General features: G+C 41.6%; 1 protein-coding gene across 2 annotated transcripts in view; it reads left to right on the forward strand.

Moving 5' to 3' along the window:
• Window positions 1-21,631, forward strand: part of NR3C1 (nuclear receptor subfamily 3 group C member 1) — a 59,373-nt gene that overhangs the window by 18,799 nt on the left and 18,943 nt on the right. For both annotated transcript variants that reach the window (XM_051630957.1, XM_051630958.1), the window contains exons 3-4: window positions 16,481-16,644; window positions 19,093-19,209. In XM_051630957.1, the coding sequence (XP_051486917.1) occupies window positions 16,481-16,644; window positions 19,093-19,209 (281 nt within the window). The remainder of the gene's footprint in view (window positions 1-16,480; window positions 16,645-19,092; window positions 19,210-21,631) is intronic.

Here is a 21,631-nt window from a genome sequence, read left to right on the forward strand (position 1 = left end):
GGACAGGATTAGTGTCTTGTTAGGAGAGATGGTTTAGAATAGACTTTTTTGTCAACAAACTACAGTTTCCTAACTGTCCATCTGAAACAAGAGGAGATTTAAGCAGATGTCCCCTGTCAGCCACTTGTCTCCTCCGCACCAAGCCATGGTCTCTGGCTGTGGTCAGGGCAGGGGAATGGGTGGGCCACTGCCTCTAGTCTCAGTGAGTAGCTCATGTTTATATCAGAATTGTTTTGCTCTAATAATTGTATCTAAACTTTTTTGCCTTGTTTGATACATAAGGGCTTTAATTTTATGTTAAAATTTTTTAATCATCTTGAAAAAACCGTTTGCTGTTCTGATTCAGAAGTGACTGGAGTAGCCATGGGTGAATATTTTTATCATTGTTTGCTTCGTTCTTCCTTCCTCTCTGAACAGAAAACGTAGTTCTTTTTTGGATTCATGGATTCTCCATAGTTATCAGTGGGTAGACAACAAGTAAACAACTTACTGTAAATGGGCTGTGGGCCAGCTGGCCTCCAGTGATCCTGCAGCTTGTGACTTGCATTCAGGCTCAAAAGAATGCCTTTTTACTTGCTCATTTCCTTTCCTTTCAAATACAAAAAATAAAACTTTTTTCCCCTCCAATTAAATAGCTTTCCTGGCCTAAATATTAAAATTAGGGGAAGATAGTAGAGCTACTCAGATATTGGGTCTTAGGCGTTTTGGACGGCAGCTTTTGACCTTGGCTTAGAAGCCTTCAAGAAACAGTCTTGGAAATGGTGGGTTAAGAAGTGCCTGGGCTTGAGATTAATTTATTTTAAGTTTTTTTTTTTTTAATGGTGGAGCAGTTTTACACCCATTTTCTTTCTTTAATTGAGACATTCCGTGTTTGTGAAAGCTGTGCTTGCCCCAGAGGGAGGTATTCAGGGCACGCAGAGGCTCAGCTGAACCCTCTGTAGGTAAGAGATGCTGGGGAGTGCCTGGCTCACCTGGCACTTGGCTGCTCCTGCCCAGCTTGGAAAATGACCTTTCACTGAAGTGTTTTCTGCGTATTTTGAACTAACCACAAGGTAGGGGAAGATGACTCAAAATGTTAAAGGGACCTTAGGTACCATGACACATGGGGCCAGAGTGACCTGGTGTTTTGCACTCGAGTGTCTAGATTTCTTCCAGTATTTGAGTGATGTCATTTATGTAATGTTAAGTTAAATATGTCTACACTGTAAGCTGGAAAATAATTAGACTGAATTAAGGCCTGTAAATTATCCTTTTGCCTTTTAATTGTGCTAAAGATCTGCCATGAAACTTTCTTCCTTTCCTTCCCCCCACAAAATATACTCGTATATTCCTAAATAAAATAGTTATGCTAGGAAAGCCTCAGCACATGAGTTGGGGTTCATGGGCATGGCTCCCTTCTTTGAACAGGGAAGGATTTTTTTTCCAAGGGACCAGGACAATGTGTATATTACTCGTTCCAGCTCATTAAATCTTCAGTCAGGGATAAATATCTGGGCAGGTTATTTTGATGGCATCTTTTCACCTCACGTTACATATAGCAAGGAATTATTAGGAGCGTTTATATGTTACAGCAAATCCGCTTTTACAGGGAACTTTACAGTAATTGTTTTTTAAACAGTAGTCTTAGATACGATCTCTCTTCTTGGCCTTTAGTTTGAGGTCATAAAGAAATCAGAAGATGCTGTGGCAATAGAGTTGAAGCACAACACGGGTATTCTTGTGGTTCTTTTGCTTATTCTGTAGAACCCTGCTTCCAACTGCATTTTATCTCTTTCTGTGATCTGCATGCATGTATATCTGCTTAAATAAGGACTGTCTTCATCCAGGTAATGTGGTGTGCAAGATCAGTCGCACATCTGGCACCAGCTGGGCAGGCTTTGCCTTGCTGGGGTGTGGGAGCTGCCTCCAGGCAGCACAGTTGTGCGGGGCTGCTGGGGTGGGCAAGTCTGGGTATGAACCAGCCTTTGCTGAGCTTCTTGCAGGGCTTTAGAAAGTCTAAGGAAGACACCAAGCATTCTGCATCTTGGAAAGTCAAAACAGCAGAGATTTTAGAAGAGTGGTGATAGGAGCCACCTTCTTTTCGTGTTACCTCAAGTAAATGTGAAGTAAATGCTCATTTTATAGCAGAAGGGTGTGAGGAAGCTCTCCTTTCAGCTTCTGTGTGAAAACTTTAATTTCATGTTGTAATTCAGGACTGAATTGAAAGGTTGCTTTTGAAAGCAGTAATACTTAGTAGAAACTGTCTTTGAGTATTTTGAAGGGTTTTCTTAATTATTAATTTTTCATTTTAACACTTCCAACACTTTAAATCATACCCAGTCCGTTTCCCATCTCCATGATCAAGCTAAGATTACATAGTGGTTTCTCTGGTCTTTTCAAGCCTTTGGGTTCTGTAAAATGACAGTCCCTGTGATATTTATAAAACTATGTTTTTTGCTTGGTGGCTTTATTAAAAAATGTTGAAGAGAAAAAAATAAGTCTGAAAAGAATGAATGCCATTATTTCTGACTTCTCAGTGCTCTCCAGTGACTGTCAGCCAGGCTAAGAAAGCTGCTGGTGCTGCAATAGGAGAGCAGTAAAGATCAGTTTATTCCATGTCTGCAGAGGTTTTAAGGCAGGAAAGTTGGAGATGAGCACACACATTACAGGGTGCAGTTAAGGCTGGAAATAGTCCCCTGCCAGGCTCTGCAGCGTGTGATCTCTGTGGGGCTTCAGGCGCCTGAACATGTGATATTCCCTCAACACCCAGAGTTAGGAGAATACCTGCACGTACGTCTGGGGTGTGTGCACGTGTACACGGCACATGGACATGCCCTCCAGTCTGGTCCTTAACGTCTCGTGGGCCATTAACAACGTGCTGTGTCCATCTGGAGCCAGAATTTCTTGCAGAGTGTTAGCAGTGAGCCGTGGAATTTGTTTACTCCTCCATTAAAGTTCTTACAGTATTTCAAGTTATTCCTTTAAAGCTTAAAAACACTACCAGCACCATGGTTTGAGGCTTGACTTAATCATGAGATGCTGAAAACTACCTGAGTGGACATGCTGCTTTGGCTTTTTAACCCTTTGGGGCATGTGTTACCCTGTGCAGGTTTCCTGAGGACAGAGGGACTCTCACATCTGCCAGCCCTTGAGCCCAGCTAAAGGAAAAATGCCAGATGCTGCAAGACTTGGGCTTAAAACTGCAGGAATGAGCAATAGAGGGAAACACGTACCCTCCTCTCCTTGGGAAGGCTGGTTCTTGGCCTCACCCAGGCCATCTGCAGCTAGGATGAAAAATGACAGACCTTTGGCTCTGTTATTTCTTGGGGGTTGTTGCAGTGGAAAAATGGTTTAAGTTGTGACCGTTCCAAGCTTTTTAAAACACCACGGCTTCCAAAATACAGAAAAGCAGCATAAATAATGGACGTTGGTGATTTAGTTATTTTAGTGTTATCAGTTAGAGACAATTATTATATTTCTCTTGTGGTGCTTTCTCTGTTTTTCTTCTGAAACCAGGGAGTCCTCAGTGTCTGTAGCTTTAGAAGCTGCTGCCAAGTGACAGTAGGTCAACACCTTGGAGAATCAATTCTGATGTCTTGAACAACAGAATAGGGATTAACAGGAAAATCTGTAGGTAGGAAAAACTATATATAATTGTTGGGTGATCAGCATCAGAAATAAGAAAATGTGAAACTTGAGAAAATAATTCCATCATATAAATTTGAGTTTAATTTATATTCAGGCCTTGATTAATCACATCTAAATTTAGGTGTGCTGAGGTCTCAAATTTAAGAGCATGATTGTCCAAGTTCAGTTTTCTAGATTAGGCAGTAGGGAGGGCGAAACAGGTTTGAATTACTCTTGTTGTTAATTGTTTGTCTGTATTGACTAGGTTAAGTGTTCTCTGTAGCTATGCTGCTAAAATTAGTACCTGCTTTGTTTCCTGAAGTTAGGTGACATGATTTTGGAGCCTAAGTCTGATCCTACATTTTAATTCGTAATTTTTTTTCTTAGGGTGTGTTAGTTCTTAAGTTATGTCCATTTTTCTGTGGGGGTGGTTTATTTGTTGATACCATCTCAGTGACATGTTTAAAATGAGTCGTTTGAGACACTGAAACATGAAGACTCTGTCCACTTCGCATGACTCCGGTATCACTTCAGCTTTTAAATTCTGGTTTGTCTCCCTCTACTAGATCCCACTATTATATTGCCACGAGTATATTAGATTGAGGAGACTTCCCTAGGCAAAGTGAGGACCAGAAGCAGTGTGTGTGCTGTGGGGTGATGACTCCATTCACAGGGCAGGCTGCTTCTCTCTCCCGGGAAGGGCCAGCAGGGCCCTGGTCGGGCAGCGCCGGGCGCGCCGCACGTACCGGCACACGCTTGTGCCAAGTGAACCCCTGGATTATCAGGGGCTTAACCAACAAGAGCTTGCTGAAGCGACGAGTTAAGTGTGCAATCAATGTTCAGTTTGTTCCTATTAGCAAACTTTCTTGTTTGCCAATCTGACCTTTGTTTAATGTTTCTGGGATGAGACATGCGAGTGACAGAACAGAAGCGCTGGGCTGGGGCGTTGCAGCGGAGCCTGTGCCGTCCGGCGGGTTGGAGCACTAACTGCTTCACTCTCAGCCACTTTCCTGTTTCATAAAGATGTTTTGTTATGGAATTGATTTCTTTGCAGCCCTATGAATCTGAGAAAAGCTTTGCAAGGGTAAAAGCTTTAGAGAGAGAGGATCTCACAGAGCATTGAAGCTTGCTGAAGCGTGTGATCTGTGTCTCCTGAAGATGCAGGAACAGTTCAAGTTATTGTTACTGCAGCACAAGAAATCCTTATTTAAAATCAGAATGTTTAGGTAAGAGGAGCACCATAACATGCTTTTTATTAGAAAAATTAAGACTTTCTGTGTGTCTGCATCTCTTTTCTGGTAAACTCTGTCTGTACTTTTAAGCATCAGTCACAGACCGTACTGACAAACCCAAGCCAGCCTGGGACGAGTGATGCTGAGGGGCAGCAAGAGGTGCAGCACTTAAAACCGTTGGAAATTTGGATGCTACAGTTATGAAAAAAAATCACTTTTTAGGGAGTCTTTTGTGATTTACAGACATAGTTTCTTGAGTTCTCAGTTTTTCCTTTTGGTTTCTTTCCCATGCTTGGTTTTGTTTCTCTAGTACTGACTATTGATGAGAAAGCTGCTGCTGAAGCTAGGGTTTGTATAAACTGAAGTTGTACCATAGTGGGGTCTTCTGAGTCATGTCTGATTGGCATGGATCTTTTTTTTTCCCCCCTTGCTTTATGTAAATAATTTTAAAGGTAGGATTGATTGATGACTGTTTGTTTGACAGACAACAGAAATGAAGGGATTGGCAGATAAACCTTTTTTTTTTTTTTTTTTTCCCCAACCCCGTATCTCCAGCTTTGCCAGATTTTCATCTCTTGTATGTTCTTTTCAGGTCTTACAGCACATTCTGGGCTTTGAACCCCTTCCTAGCTGCAGCTCAAAAAGCAGTATTTGTGTATTTTCATATTGTTTGGGTTCATGAAAAGTATGAGAAACTGATGAAATAACCGTTTTATTAGTGGCATTTGTAATTACACTTTTGTATAGAAGTAAGGACCCAGTGGCTAATACATAGTCTTTAAAAGCTGAATTAAACACCTGCTTTCTGCAGGCAGGGAGTGGAATCATCTCTAACCTCTCCTAAATACTCATGCCTTAAATCATGTCTCTTTAGTAAACAGCTTTCCATTTTTCCAAAAGGAATACTCCAGCTCTTTTACTGGAACAGGCTTCGTAGCCTAAATAGCAGTTACTTAAAACCTGCTGTGGATGTGAATGCGACGTATTAAGTGCTAAGCTTAACTTGAGCAATGACCAGAGGTAATTACAATCAGTTACAATTTTCTATTTGAGTTACCATGACCTACCAGCAAATCTGAGTGGCCAAATTGTTTGTGAATGACAGTGAAAGATAAAAGTAGATAGTGATGGTTTGTAAAATATTTGTTATTACCAGCAGGACCTTTTAAGAGTGTGTCCAGTTGTAATGAGCACTGACATTCAGGAAAAGAAAGCACAGTTTCCCACCAGGAATGTTTTTTTAATACTTTTCTGAAAGAACATGGGATTTCCCAGAGTGTCAGCCTTGAAACAATAACTGAGCAGCACACACCCTGGAGACACAGCAGGCCTGCAGAAAGAGGTGCTGTGGAGATAGGTGTGCACAGGCTAGGGTTATCCAGCTAGTTACCATCTGATAGTTATGGGAGACGGGTAAACAGCCTGCTAATGAAGTTTACAGATGGAGTGTAAATTGGGAGGGGTTCCCAGTGCTGCTCAGGAAGAGAAAATACACAAAGAGGCAGAGATGAACAATGTGGCCAGGAAACGGTGTGAGGGTCAGCAAGGAAGGACTTCAGCTTCCTTCATCTGAGGGGAGGGGTGGAGGGCAAAGTGGATAAAATAATAGGAGAAATCCAGGGGAGAGAAAGCAAGACCTAAAAGTATCGTGGAGGGGGGAAAAAACAAGGCAAGAAGTGCTTGTAAAGTCTGGGAGCATGAGGGATGTGGTGAAGCGTCTCGTTTGTGACATGGATGCCAAGTGCAAATAAAAGCAGATAATAACCTACTGCCTATTCATGTTATAGCAGAAATTGTGTCTGTAATTGCTCAACAATGTTGACAAAAGTAATTATAGCACTCTACCAGATAATTCAGTGAAGTTGACTTGGAAGTGCCATGAGAATTACATGAAATAGCTCCACACATCATACAAGTCTTGTTGCTTGACCTTCTGAGGTTATTATGCACGTTTATATGGCTGATTTTATGTCAATAAACAAACTTATTACATGCTTTTCTTCCTGTTGGTGTGTGGGGAGGAGTGGCTTTGTATATATTCTTTGCATCAAATGTGTCAGAGACCAGTGAAAAGGAAATTAAATTGTGTTATTAAGGGCACTGAAATTCTTTGTAAGACTTTGAAGAATACCTTTTTTAAACAGATTCATTCAGTTTTGAGCTCTGTTGTGTACACACACAGGTCTGAATATGAAGGATAAAATGGACCAAAACCTAAACATAGAACATGAAAGAAAACCTTTTGGCAGCATTCAGCGTGGGGAATGTCACAGCATGCCTCATGGTGGCTTGTCCTTCAGCAAGTTTCTGATTTTTAAGTCCCCAAGAATTTGGAATTTGCTCCTTACCTTGCCTGCAAGAATGACTGTTCTCTCTGTAATGTGGTAAAAAAGAATCTTTACCCTTTCAAGTGAAATTACTGCTGATGACTAACTGGGGAGCCTTACCCACACACCCAGGGCAGCACCATACACAATTCTTCATACTAATTTGGTGCTGAACCTCAGTTCTGGCCATCAACACTAAGGAGAACATCTTGCAGTCACCCTCCTCTGTGACTTAACATCCCAAAATCATCAGAAGTATTTTTTTCTTCTAGCCGACTACCCTATATATGATGGTTTTATTGCTTTTTGTTTGTTTTTCATGCTCTTGGAAATTATGAAAGCAGATTCTCTCCTTGCTAGATGAGTGTAACAGAGCCCAGTCTCCCTGCTCTCTGCGTGGCCCTTACTAAAGACAATTCAGGTTCTTCCTCTGTTTCTTTACCTTCTGACCAGTTTTCTGAAGACAAGTGGCTGTAACATTGAATTTCCTCACAGGGGATCAAAACCTACTGAAAACATACCTGCTGTCTGAAATTGGGGTGAAATGGAGCAGGAAAAAATTAGTTCAGTAGATACATTGAAAATATGAGGCGTGAACCTTCACCCAGAATTCTGTTGTTAAATTCAGTGCATCTGTAGGACAAGTTCACTTCTGATCACATCTGTATGAAACACACAGATGGTTCTAAAACATTAACCAGTAGCATTTATGGGCGTCTCTTACCTTCAGTCCGAAGCAGTAACTCTTGTGGGTTCATTTTTTTTTTTTTTTTTCAGTTTTACTTAGAGTACTGACTAAGAAGAATTAACAGCATGCACATGGACTGCCTAATTCAGGAATATTTTACTGTTACAGCTGTTAAAAATATAGTAGTTGTTCACAGTTTTATTTTTTTTAGAGCAGAAAACATTTGCTCCTTCCCACCTTTATGTTACTGGAGAGAGGAGGAGATCTCAGAACTTCTTCAGGAATTTTGAAGTTAATATTGGGTGTTAACAGCTTCTTGGTAATATAACAGAAACTTCTGAAATTGTGAGGTTTTGTTTTTCAGCTATCTCAGCTAAAAATAGATGTCATTTAAGGAGAGTATTCTTCTTGCTTAAGTATTGTTCTAGTTTAAACTCTGCTCTGGCTGCTTTCTTTTTGGTTCAGTGCTGGTTTTTGAGCTTCTGGACTCTTGTTCAAAGTTTAAAGAACAATAACTAGTCAAATGTAAAATAATGTCAATTGAACCAACCTATGACTCAACAGTCAACCAAGTCATCCTGGATCCGCATCAAGTGGACGGAGGCCAAAACCTCGGGCTGGCACCAGTCCCACCCCTCCTCTCCATACATTCCCACTGAAGCAGAGCCCAGAGTGCAACACGCCGGTTAATACTCCATAATAAACTGCTCCGCATGTAAATGTTCTATTTTCATTGACAAAACAGCGTGAAAGCCCATGCCAAGGGTAAAGACACACTGTGCACGGCTTCGCACAGGCTGACAAGGAAATGGAGTTTGTGCCCTGAGGAATTTACCATCTTGACTGTCTTTTAGTATCAGTTCCACTTTTAAACAGAGCTTCCTTGAAGGTCTGTAGAAAGAATTAAGGAAGAAACGTTCCTTTCTGCTCCTCCTGCCCTGCTTCCATCTTTCTCTCCTCCTCAGAAGAGTTAAGGCTTTTTTTTTCTGCTCTTTTATTTGTGTTTATTAATTTCATTTTTTAATATTTTTTTAATGGTTGGTTGTTTTTTTAATGGCAAAGCAGAAAATAGTTACGCAGTGCTGATAAAAGCACAGACTGTGGTAAGTCCTTGTGTACACATGCATGCGAGGCAGTGGCTGTCAGAGGGCTACATTGCCAGCACAAAGTCCTGATTTTTATTTTGATTTTCAGAATAGCAGAAATCAACTTTCTAAGTCCCAGTCTAAATTTATTCACAGCTTTGTGACTCAGTGTCACTGTGCAGGTGTTATCCTGCAGCTTTTAAAATAACCTGCTCGGTGACTATTGCAGCTGAGGCAAATCTTTCCCTGCCTTCCTTACAGTACCAGCAATGTTATCCGTGCAGGCTGGGATCCACCAGGAGCTCGGACTCTGCCTCCCTTCCCAGCAACATCCCTCTGGCAGCAGCCCCTGCAGTCCTGTGATTGACACCAGCACTCACGTCAAGGTGACCAGAGCAGTGCAGACCTCACACTGGGGTCATTAATGGAACTAATCCCATTTAAATATTTTTAAGTTCAGTTCTCCTGGTACAACATGAATAAGGAGTAAAACACTTTTCTGAGACGTGCTGCCTGTGTGGGTAGGATAAGCTAAAATGTTGTGACTGATCCAAGCTTGTGGGTCTGTTCTAATAACAACTGAATATTCTGCTCTCTGGTAGGATTCACTCTACCAGCAAATTAAATCAGTGTGTTAAAAGACCTGGGTTAAGATAATAAATTTTCCGTGGGTACGTTGGCTTTTGGCTACTTTGTGAAAGCTCAAAAACTAAGAAACTGCTTCCAAGAAAGTGTCACTCAGGTAAAATGTGTCTCTGTAGCTGCCGGGGTGGGAAACGGCGTGTTTCTGCTTTCAGAGGTTGAATGGACTTGGAACAATTTCGTGTATTGGGTTTAAAATTTTAAAAAATTAAAACATAAATCAAGGTCTGAATAGATTTTTGAGCTTTCTTCTCCTGAGTATGTATTAGCTTTGCATTCTTCCTAATGAGGATCTCTGCAGGGACAGCTGCTTGCACCTCAGTTTGTAAACGCAGAGCGTGTACGTGGCACGTAGAGCTGGAGGCGTCTGCTGCGTGGAGACCTTGAAAGGCAAGTTTTCAGATGATCCACAAACCATCTGAAAAATTACATGTAGATGAAATGCGTTATTTTCTCACCCAAAAAAGCATAAGGAATTTGGATGGCCCAGGGTGATTTGATTCTAGTTTTTATGCAAAGGTTTTATGAAAGTATAATGGTACTGGCTTCTGTCTTACAATTTTTTTGCTGCCTCTTTACTTAGGGAAGCAGAGATGCAGAGTGAAATGTAAAAAGAAGCCAAACACCTCTTTGGAAAAGTATGCATAAATTGATTCATATAGAAATTAAGTCCTACCCTTGAAGGTAGGACTTTTGGCTGCTTTACTGAAGCATTGTCATAAATTTAAGAGTTTAGAACATATAATTTAATTATCATGCTCTGGTCATAAATACTTAGAGCTGTAGTATATTTGAAATCCCAAGACCTCTAGCTAAGGTTGCAGCTGCAACATCAATTACCATTTATCCATTCCAAGAAAGCTTTGCCTGTGCCCTTGAAACCTTTACATTCTGGAGAGGATCCAAAAAAAGGAAGAAAAAAAAAAAACCAACCCAGTGGCGTGGCTCACTTATGTTAGTGTTTCTTCCTTGCTCCTGTGCAAGCTGCAAAATGGGAGCGGACGCCATTTCGGAGGGGCAGCAGGGAGGCCAGTGGTGCTGGGGGATCTGGGGCTCCCCCGAGCCCCTCGATGTGTTACAGGCAGCACCAGGGCACTGTGGTGGGACCATCCCTGGGTTTTGGAATAAATACAAGTGGGAACCGAGAGGGAAAAGGGCGCGGAGCCCATGAAGCCTGCGCTGTTCAGTGGGGTGGGTTTACTTCCCGTGCGCTGTGCCGGGAGTCGCTGCAGTTGTTCCTCTGTTAAGGTGCTGGTGGTGTTTGCCTGGGCTCTCGGGCTGGAGTTTTATTTAATAGGGAATAATTTATGAGAAATGAAGCAGCAGCGCTTGGAGTGGCAGTCCCTGCCTCTGCCCGACGTTGGGAAGACTCGAACTCCCTGGGAGGCCCGTTCTGGGCAGCACGTGTTTGTTGCTGGAGCTCAGCCGAGGCAGGGCTGTGTCTGCTTGTGCTGCAGCGAGCTGGGGGGCGTGGGGTGCCCCTCTCAGGGGTGATGTCCCTGCTGGGCTGCTCCTGGTGCCGGAGCTCCTGCGAGCTCCCAGCAGGGTGTTGGGTGCTGAGAATGGAGGCAGCTGTGGAAGAGGCAGGACTTCTGTACATTCAAAGCTTCTATCTGCTGGGTTTTCTAGTTGACTACTATTTCTTCATGTAATTGTGGAGAACAGAGTTTAGGTTTGCAGTTGTGGTTCTTTATTAGACCTCCAGACTGATCAAAACCTCATCAACATCAGGGTTTGGCTGGTTCTGTACTGCAAACCTTACAGGAAAGGTATTTATTCTCATTTACTTTGCAGATGGTGAGTGTATTTTTATATTATACATCAAATCTTTCATAACTGATATATGTGAAGTCTTTTCTCATGTAAACTGGAGTCACTTGTTTGATTGGAACTCAGGCTGGATACTTGGGTCAATGTCCTTGTTATTATGTACCTGAGTTGGTGGAAACAAACAAAAAACGTTTATGGTACTTGAGGCAACTTCATACAAAAAGGTGAATGGTCCAGTCTGCTTTCCTTGCACAGCAGGGAGTGGTAAAACTTGTTGCTGTGCAGCTGTAGAGATTAATTATGAGACTTTGCTGCCTCAGGTATGTCTCATTTTCCATTTTTCTGTGGGTTAGGATCCCTGCGCTCCATGGTAAGTCAGCAGGAGGATATATCCTGGTGCACAGACCCCATCGGGAGGAGGCAGGAAGGCACCTGCCAGTTTCCTTGTGAAAGAGTGACTTTCCCTGCGGCCAGGCAAGGGTGGCCATGGCCTTCCCGGGTGACACCTTCCTCGTGCTGGTGTTATCTTGGTTGTGTTCCAGCCGGGTGCACAAGTCCAGACCGTTAGTTCAAAATCTGGTTTTCTGGTTTATCAAGTCACGATATGGTATTTATCTGGGTGGGTGGGTAAGGAACTGGTGTTTGTTGTTTTGGCTTTCAGAGGGGCTGTAAAACACTCATGCTGGATGCTTTTATTTGCAGGCTTTGGTTAAATGCTGTAATTCAGAGTAGAGTTTTTAATTTATTATGGCATAATTGGTGACATGCTTGTAATAAAGAACAGCACTTTTACCACAGCAATTCAGTTCTGTTTTCAGTACAAAACAGGAAAGAAAACTTTTCTACAGAACTTACCTATTCTTAAATTATTTGGTTGGCTTGTTTTGTTTTGTTTTTGTGGGCAGCCCTGGGGTGGCCAGGCAAAGCCAAGGCTGTGTCCCTGCACAGGGTTTGCAGCCAGCCTGGGAGAACAACATTGGTTCTTACCAACTTGTACCAATTTTCAGTCTTTTTAAACTGAAGTGAGTACTTTACAAGAGACAGGGAAGACCGTGGTAACCAGTGATGCAGGCTCGTAGGAAAAGTGCATTTGCAAAATTATTTTCAACTGGTAAATATATTCTAACGTTGTCATGAAATGTATAGTGTCAATAGCCTTGTTTTAAAAAATCTTCCTGCTTGAACTGAAAACTGCTTTCCGGCCAAGAGGGTATAAAAAACAAATAGTAGCTTCTCTAGTTAATAAAAAATAAGCAAGCAATTCAAAAAATGTAATCAGTTGGTGTATGCAGCTGAGTGTTTACATTGTTCTCAGTGCTAGCAGATAAGAATGAGGCCCAGGCAGCAATGACATTGAAAATCGTTTCTTTACAGTTAGTTTGGTGATACAACTGCAGCAGATAAGTAACTCTTTCAAGAGCACAGGAATTCAGCTCTGGGGTGAGTGAGGCTGGAGGAGCAGAGCTGCTGGTGTGCAGCATATTGTGGTCTGGGGGTGTCGGGAGTGACTACAACTTGTACGTGTGAAGCATGAGATTAGAGGTAGAAGCGAAACAAATAGTCTTATCAAAGACCAGACAAAATAAATGTAGTCAAATTCTGAGCCATTTCTTCCCGCCCTGGACATGCTGCCTCCGTTTCTTCCCTTGGAGTTGGCAATGGACATGGAGAGTGTTTTCTGACAGGTTTTTAGGAAGCAGTTGCATGTGTTCTGTTTTTGTAATGTGTAACAACACCAGGGAGTACCTGGATTGTCCATATGTCTGAAAAAAACTTCCATTATGCATTTCCACGGAATTTTTCTTCAGGGTAGTTGTTTTTCAAAAGGTGAAAATTGCTGAGAGCTGCTCTCTGCCTGACAGCCCCACAGCTCTCCCCAGATGCTGCTTCTGTTCTGTAGCTTGCAGCCATTTTCCTTACAAGCAATTAGTTTTTAAACTGTTAACTGTTAGCCAAGTTCTCTTCTCATTGCACACGTGTAACTTGCTATTGGTGCTAATTTAATTCACATTTTTTAAGAGTTAACCCTTCAGCAGAACTGTGCTAGGACTGGGAATGGTTTTGGACAAAGTGTGGTCAAGGCTGGTCGTCCTAAGCTTGCGTGCGAGTTGTAGACCCTAAAAAACCAGCACATTTAGTTGCTGGAACTATTAATCTCTTCATTATCTCACTGGAGGGTTTTTTAGTTCAATAATGTAAAGTAACAGGACCATAATATATTTTTTTAATCATATTAGTGTGTTAGTAGGCTCAGCGTTCTAGGGCGTGAGCACATTGTGTTGTGTCGGGGAGATTTTATGTTCTTCACAGAAGAGTAAAAGGCAAATGTCTTCTTCAGCAGTGGTGGGAGGTTTCTTCAGAAGCACCAGTAACTTTCTCAGCCACATCTTTCTGCCACACGTTTGTAGCTGATGGCAGGGCTGTGAGTTTGCTGTCACCATGTTGGGGCTGCAAGGGCCTGTTCGGAGGAGCCCGGTGTGCCTGACTCGTGCCCTGGCCACCATGGGGGGATGACGTGACCCCCAGAAAGGAAAACTTCCCACCACCATAAATGCTAACACACCCAGCTTAATACAGTTTGGACCTTGAGCCTGGTTTGAAAATCTCTGGTAAATGATTAACACAGAAATTACTTTGGTTAAACAACTGGATTCTGCAGAGCTGGTCACTGCAGCTGCATCTTCTTGAAGTCTTTCCATTTTACCCCCTTGTTTTCCTTGACTGGAAACAACCTACCTTTACAAACAAAGTGAGATTGTATATAAATAATTTTTGAAAGTGAGTGGGAATGGAGCTCAGTGCCCTTAAACAACTTGGCGTCTCAAAATTTAATTAAAGCTTTTTGCAAATTTGGAACCCTTAAAATTTGGGATTTTTTTTTCTTCTCTCGCCTGTACTTCTCAGCTTTTTATTTTATTTACGTAAGACTCAAAGGTCATTAGGGTTCTGTTGAGTTTAGAAACATTTCTGCAAATACCTAAAAGTTGACATTTTTATTATTGTATTGTCTGGGAGTGTAATTTTCCTCCCTTACCTCTTCCTTAGGAAATGGCTGTTTGTCTTTTAGAATGTATAGGTACACAGAAGATTTACATCAAGTCCCCAGCCTGAGGCGTAGCTCTTTGGGGAGCCCCCCTGCCCTGCAGCCCCTCTGGGGCTGCATGTTTCAGGCAAGCAAAATTGTGTTTTACACAACCAGGGGACTGTCCCTGGCTGGCAGCTCTCCACACAGTTAGTAAATATTGGCCTTATCTGATAGAGCCAGGCTTGAAAAGATATGCCAGAAGCCCAGATTAGATTGCTGGCTGCTGCTTTATTAATCAATGTAATAATTTATTTTTAGTTTTGTAAGTCACATCATCTGTTTTCTTTCTCATATTACATTTTCTAGGGTACTGGTAGAGAAAATGAGCCCTGTTTAAAAATTAAAGGTGATTGAAAAGTTGCAGTGGAATATATCTGGCACTGCCATAGTTTCTGTGACAGTTGATGAATGTTCACTTAAAAATGCTTTTGTCAGAAATTTGCAAGTTACAAAGAGTTTAATTTGTGTATCTAAATTAGCTGTCTTCAAAACTACCCATAGAAAGATGTTTCCATCTTTTTCTGGGTTTAGTCATTTTAATGAAATTAAGTTCTCAAGTTACATATTTCTTACTTAAAATCCTAGGCTCCCAGCCTGAATTTAAATGTTTAAATTGACATTTTTAGTATAAGGAAAAGAGCTAGTGGGCCTAAAACTTCCGATAAAATGAGGCAGGTGACTTGTCAGTCATTACTGGTTTTAAAAAATTGTTTTCTTTGGATTTTTGTGGGGGGTGTATGACATTGCAAAGTGGAGAAACAGTTTAATTCCTTTTTCCAAATGGATCATTAAGGTGTGTGTGTGTGGGGAATCTTCCATCATTACATTCCTAGGGTGCCTCTGCCCTTGTAGAAATTAGGGGAGCGTGTAGTTAAAGATGTGTTTGCGAGCTCCTCTCTGGGGATGGAGTGTGTGGAGGAGACCCGTTCAGAACCGCCCAGGTGCTGGAATGTTTCAATTTGGGCTGGAATTTTAAGATTTTCTTAAATGAGAACTGTGGGTTTTTTAAAAATGTGTGACTGGAGTCTGGTCAGACTGTCTTGAGGTGAGGAAAAGGAATTTTCCATGAAAACCTGCCCACACACAAATGTCAGGCCCACATTAGGGAGCACGGATGTTCTGGAGAGTTTCTGAGTGAAGGCACCGAAGTCTTTACTTTCTAGCTTCATCTGCCAGGTGGCTGGAGCCCTGCAGGACAGAAAATTCTGTGGGAATTGTCTCTAAGTCAAGTGAAGAGGATAGAAATTTAATTTTTAAAGTTTAAATTTTGTGAAAACAAACTCAACAAAATGGGCCTTAGAAGGGGAGGTGTCGAGGCAGCCTCCAGTGGGTAACACGCCAGGTTTTGTTGATCTTGAGTTGCTGAATGAGATTAACCTCTGAGCTTTGGCACAACCACCATCTGTTCAGCCCTTATGATTAGAAGCAACTTGAAGGTGATTACAATGGATTGGTTTTTTTATTATTTTTCAAGCAATTATTTATTTTAATTTTTTTAAGGAACTAACACTTCATTTCTAGATGGCCTCTATGCTTACATCCTGCAATTAGGAATAAATATTTTTTCCTAAAATGCTGGGGTGAAATGATCATGTATTACTTTAAATATATATCAATATATGGCTTAATTTGCACAGCTTCTTGCATAATAGTATCCCAGTAGAAAACTCCTGACGGTGCTGGAAAGAAAGCTCTTGCAGGACTCGGTGCAGACTGCAGGGAATGTGACAATAATGAAAACAATATGGAATAAGAGCATGTTTTAAGAGTCAGTTTTAAAGGCTAGGGTAATTGTGCAAGAAACTTGGCTTCAGAAATGTGCAAGGGAGGTAATCGTGACCTAGTCAAAGAGGCAGTGAAAATTCCATACAGCTTTACTTATGTTTTACTAATTTCATGGTTAACTCTTTCGGAGTCCAGTGAACCTTGTGAGCGGAACTGTGATATTTGAGGATAAGGACAACCTGTTTCTGGCAGTTACGGATCTTACATTTGCCAGTATCCCATAAATCTTAATTAAATGTATTTTAATGCTTTTTTTTTAGCCCTGGAATGAGATCAGATGTAAGCTCTTCTCCCTCCACAACCTCAGCAACTACGGGACCACCTCCCAAGCTTTGCCTGGTTTGCTCTGATGAGGCCTCTGGGTGCCATTATGGAGTTCTCACTTGTGGCAGCTGCAAAGTGTTCTTCAAAAGAGCTGTGGAAGGTAAGGCATCTTCTGATTAATTTGCTGTTTAAAAAGACAGAATGCAAATATATGTCATCCACATTCAAAACCAGTCAATTCAATCTTGCTGGAATCCATGTTTTTGCTAGAATTCTGCTGGAAAATCCCATCCATTACATCACTGTTCTTCTCGTAGTAAATAACATTGATAATGGGGTGATTATCTGCAGCACGGGTTCCATTTACATTTATAAAATGCTCCCTTTCACTCACCGTGTAAAGGGTGTATTGTTGTCTTGGGTTTTTGTTTCTTTCCTTTTCTTTCACTGTTGTTTTTGTTTATTTGTCTTTTTTATATACAAATGTTGGTCTGTGTGCATTAGACTTTTTGTTTGTGATTTTAAGTTTCATGTTAGCTGTTTTGTGTATAAAACTGAACATGAAACTTGATACATTTGTTGTATGTGAGTTTCTGGTAGTTTACATGTTTTCCTGTAAGCAATACTGCCAATATTAGATGCCCACATGTGGTACTTGCAGGGGTAGCTAGATCACAGGAACATGTGTGTGGTTTTGGATCATCAAGGTTTCTCTCTAATCCAGGGAAGAAAACCATCCTGGGAAACAGAGGTGATGGAGAACTACATGTGACTCTAGTGTGCATGGCAGAGCAAGTCAGCTGTCGTTTTGGGCTGCATAAGCATGAGGCAGGTTGTACCTCAGTATCTGACTCTGTTTCAGGATCAGAGAGGTGTAGAAAAGTTAAAGTATATTCTCATCATCCATGAAAGGGGAGTGGTTCCTCAGGGGTGGAAAGATGCTGTTCAGAGCTACAGCCTGACAGAGGCTCCTGTCTCGTGCCTTCTTCTCGCAGCCGTTCCTGGGGATTTTGAAGCAAATCAGACTCTCAGGTTTTGCTAACGTTTTGCCAGCTGGGTTTCCCTCAAGAAGAGGGAAGGCTGTTTTGACAAAGCCAAGCCACCCTTCAGTCTTTCAGGAGAAGCACTTTCTGCCAGTTCCCAGCTCAGTGGATGCATCAGGGAGCTCATGGAAGTGCAGAACCTCTTGGAAGGGTTGTAGAAGTCTGGTTCTATCGCAGTGTCCGCTGGTCACCAAGGACGTTCCGTGTGGGCAGCTGAAGCTGTTTCTGCAGTGTACCAAGAGACAGGACGAGCTCCAGTGCAAAGCCCTGAGCTGCTGGGGCTATCCCTGGCTCCCAGCTGCTCCTCCCGGGAGCTGCACACCCATTTAGAGCCAGGCTCTTTATTTTAAAGTAATTATCATCTGTATTGTTGATTAAAATAAGGTCACTGGATATCCTTCAGAAGAGTACTGGCAGCTGAATATGTGTCATAGCAACGGGTTTGCCTGTTCTCAAGCTTAAAAGAAATCACAAAAGTATGGACACATGAAGAGATGGAAGCAGTCATTCCTTTGAGCAGTGGTGCACCTTGCTGCATCTTACCAGCTGTGTTAATGGTAAAAATGTAAGCAGGCTTGTAGCTGAAAAAGGGCAATAAGTTGCTCGGGGCTTACATCTGCTTTCATTTTTATTGTTCCACAGACCATTCCAACCTTAATCATTTGGATGAAGGAGTGTGGATGTTTTCAGGAGCTCTTCCAGGATCTGTTAGTTCTAGTATTCGCTTTAAGGAACAAATAATTTGCTTTTGTCTCTTATAGGCATTTTTCTTATTAGAAACATATGTAAGAAGAATTTGTTTCTGCAATACCCTTTTCATTAATAGTTGCCAGGCACCTGTTAGTGTGTGGATCAAGCTGACTCTGCACCTTGGTTTTCCAGGCTTTAGCCTGAAACCCCTTTTGGTCCCTTCATCCAAACACCTTTATACTGTAATGGAAACAGTAGCAGAAAATGATTGTATCAATATAAAGTGTATTTCTTTCAGCTAAGAGGAGAACTACAGGAGAAGAGGAAGGATAAGGGTGGGACAGCAACTGTGTATTTATATGCAATTCTTCATGTAGACAGGGTCCTGTTTTCAGGAACCCAGGATGGCCAAAGCTATCTTGTTCTGCTGCTTGTTTTTCTGGTGATTCAGAGCCCTCATGGTTCAGTTTCTCTGGTCCCAGAACCAACCTGGTTTGGAAGCTTCGTGACTTTCAGAATGGTGAAAGCCACGTCTGCGTGGCTGTAGGAATGTTGACATAAATACTTGCTAAATGTGTTTATGGACATTACATCTCCTGTGAAACTCTGTAGGGAAATTGGAAACATGCTGCAGAAGATGTCTTTGAGAAATGTAGGAGAAAAATAGGATTTCTACCTAGATTTATTGGTTTGGTGTCTAAATATGAGAAATCTGTTTGCTGTATAGAGATGGGAAATCGTAGGGCCACTGAAGAAATGAAGAACAGTGAGTAAAGTATAGTCTCCAGCTCCTGCAAATTACAGGGCGAATTAATGGCTTCACCTGCTACTGTAGTTGTAGAGTTTATGGTTATTTTGTTTGTCTCTGAATACAGGGCAGCACAACTATCTGTGTGCTGGGAGAAATGATTGCATTATTGACAAAATCCGGAGGAAGAACTGCCCCGCGTGCCGCTACCGGAAGTGTCTGCAGGCTGGCATGAACCTGGAAGGTAACGTAGCTCTTCAGACTTCACTTTTTGGGTCCTAGACAATAAAGGCTGTATTGCTTACGATTCTAAAGCAATTGTCTGAGCAGGGCTTTAATATGGTAAAAATACTGCATTTTATGGCATGTGTGAGCATTTTAGTGAAAAGCAGGATTTTTTTAATACTGAGGTTTCTCCCCTGCTTTCTGTCGGTGCCCACTTGCTCTCTCTCTCCCTGTGTTCAGCAGAAGTGAGTCATACACACAGACCAGGGTTATTTTTTATTCCTGTCAGCACATAAATCTTGTTGCTTTTCACTGACTCTTGAGGCAGCAGAACTGTAGAATTCCCAGGGGGAAGTGTGAGATGTGCCCATCCTTACTCAGGAGACTGACCTGACACTGAAACCACAGCTGGGAGGGAAAGCCCAGAGAGGCAGAGCTCAAGTTGGAGTGGGGCTTACACCTTCAAACTGAAGAGAAGAAAATGCTTTTTGTTCGTGCTGTGGATGCTTCTTAAATGTCTGTCAGAATCTCTCTGGAAAAGATAGGTTAAATAAATACATTTAAATGTACCAGAACGTATTTGTTCTCTGCTAAGTCCTGTGTGGCTTATGAGAAACCCAAGTCCACATCAACTACAGATTTAGCAGCAGTTGTAAAAGGACATAAAACATTTTTATTCCTGTCAGCTACATATTATGCTTGATATTTTTTCCTTGAGCTGTAGGTATCAATAGAGTACTTACTGGCGTAGTTATCGCGGTGATACTTGTATAATCAAAATTGTCAGATAAAACAAAAAAGTCAAATATGTATTTGACAGATGCAAATATGAACAGAGTTTCATTTCAGTCAGTGATAATATTCTTTGGTGAAAGGCAGGTGGTGAATGACATTAGAGAGGTAGGTGATGCACACAGTGGAGTCTATGTTAGCACGTCCTGTTTTCCTCTTCTGCTTCCAGCTTCTTTCAGGAGGAGAGTTTTCATTTTGAGGTGGAAAAGAATACATTCTGCTTTAAGACTTGTTTCTGGTTTTTCTCTCCATAGTTGTTTTCAAAATTCATATATAATACTCATGTATTTATTCATATGAATAGAGCCCCATATTATCTATATTACTCCTAATATTAAGCCTTTCCATTCCTGCATCAAGTTCTATGAACTCTTTCTAAAGCAGACATTAATGTCTCAGGCTCTAGGACGCACCATTTGAGCTGCACCAAAGAAAATTCAAATGGAATGATGTCTGATATTTGCCACTTTCCCACATGGAGTTTGGAGCCCTTCCAGCCAGAGTTTGTTTGTGAATTTTGGCACAGAGAATCCTACAGAATAGTGGGCTTTTGGAGGATGGATATTGTTATGTAAGTTGTTGGAAAAGGCAGGGGGAGGAGAAGCTTTTATCATCGAGAGGGGAAAGAGATCTAGAAACTCAGCGACGCAAAAATGGAGAGGCCCAAGGTGGTGTGACACGGGGCAAAGCAGCCATGAAACAGCGAGTGGAGCAGATGGTGAGCTGGGCGTACAGAAGAGCTCCTATAAAACAAAACTTAGAGGCAGTACAGAGTGCAAAAGAAGCTTAAAAAAACGTTCCTTTTATCTTGGCTATTTTAGGGTCACAGTTCAGGAATTACTCTTGTTTAAAAGATAATTAAATGTGCCTACCTGTTTACCTGTCTAAAAAGACAGTAATTTCTTTTTGAAAAGTTATGTATCCTCAGTGCATAAACAGTGGTTATCAGCAGACCAGGTAATGAGGAGCAGGAGGTGACGCTGCCCTAGCATGTCAGTCTGAAGGCCCCTTTCACCTCGCCTTACTAGCTGGTGGAATTCTTCCATCTACCTGCCCAGGCACTTGTTGAGTGTCTCCAGGTTTCTAATACCTGCAAGGAATTTCACTGTTAGGTATTGAGTAGAATACAAATTTATTTTTAATAAATAATACTTATTCTAAATATTGTAACAATAAAAATATTTAAGAGTAACTAAAATCTACCGTAGAGTATTTTAATTCTTACCTGCCCTTGTGCTGAGGCAAAAGTGGCTCCTTCCTTTTACACTTGATAATTTTCTGTTATAGTTTGTTTTAGCACCTTTGGCCCTACTGATCAACCTTTTCTGGAACTTTCTTGTTTCTGCTGCTTGGTGCTTTGGTTGTAAGGGACTGGGAAAACACAGCTATCTGGCTGCAGGTGCTAGAGATTTACACAGTGGAAAAGTGGTATTTTGTGCTGCAGTCTTTGTTTCGCTGAGTTCTCATTTCCGCTTTCCTCGTTAATTGACCCCAGGCACTCTTTGGCACCCTTTCTCTTGCTGGTGTGTTTGAAGAAAAGATTTATTGTTAAGTTTTATGCCTGTAAAAAGTCGTCTCGTAATTTTTTTGGCCTTTCATACTGCACTTTATAGTTAAACTGCTGGCAAGTTATGGGGCTTTTCTGCCTT

The sequence above is a fragment of the Apus apus genome, chromosome 13 (genome assembly GCF_020740795.1).
Source record: "Apus apus isolate bApuApu2 chromosome 13, bApuApu2.pri.cur, whole genome shotgun sequence".
NCBI classification, from domain to species: Eukaryota; Metazoa; Chordata; class Aves; order Apodiformes; family Apodidae; genus Apus; species Apus apus.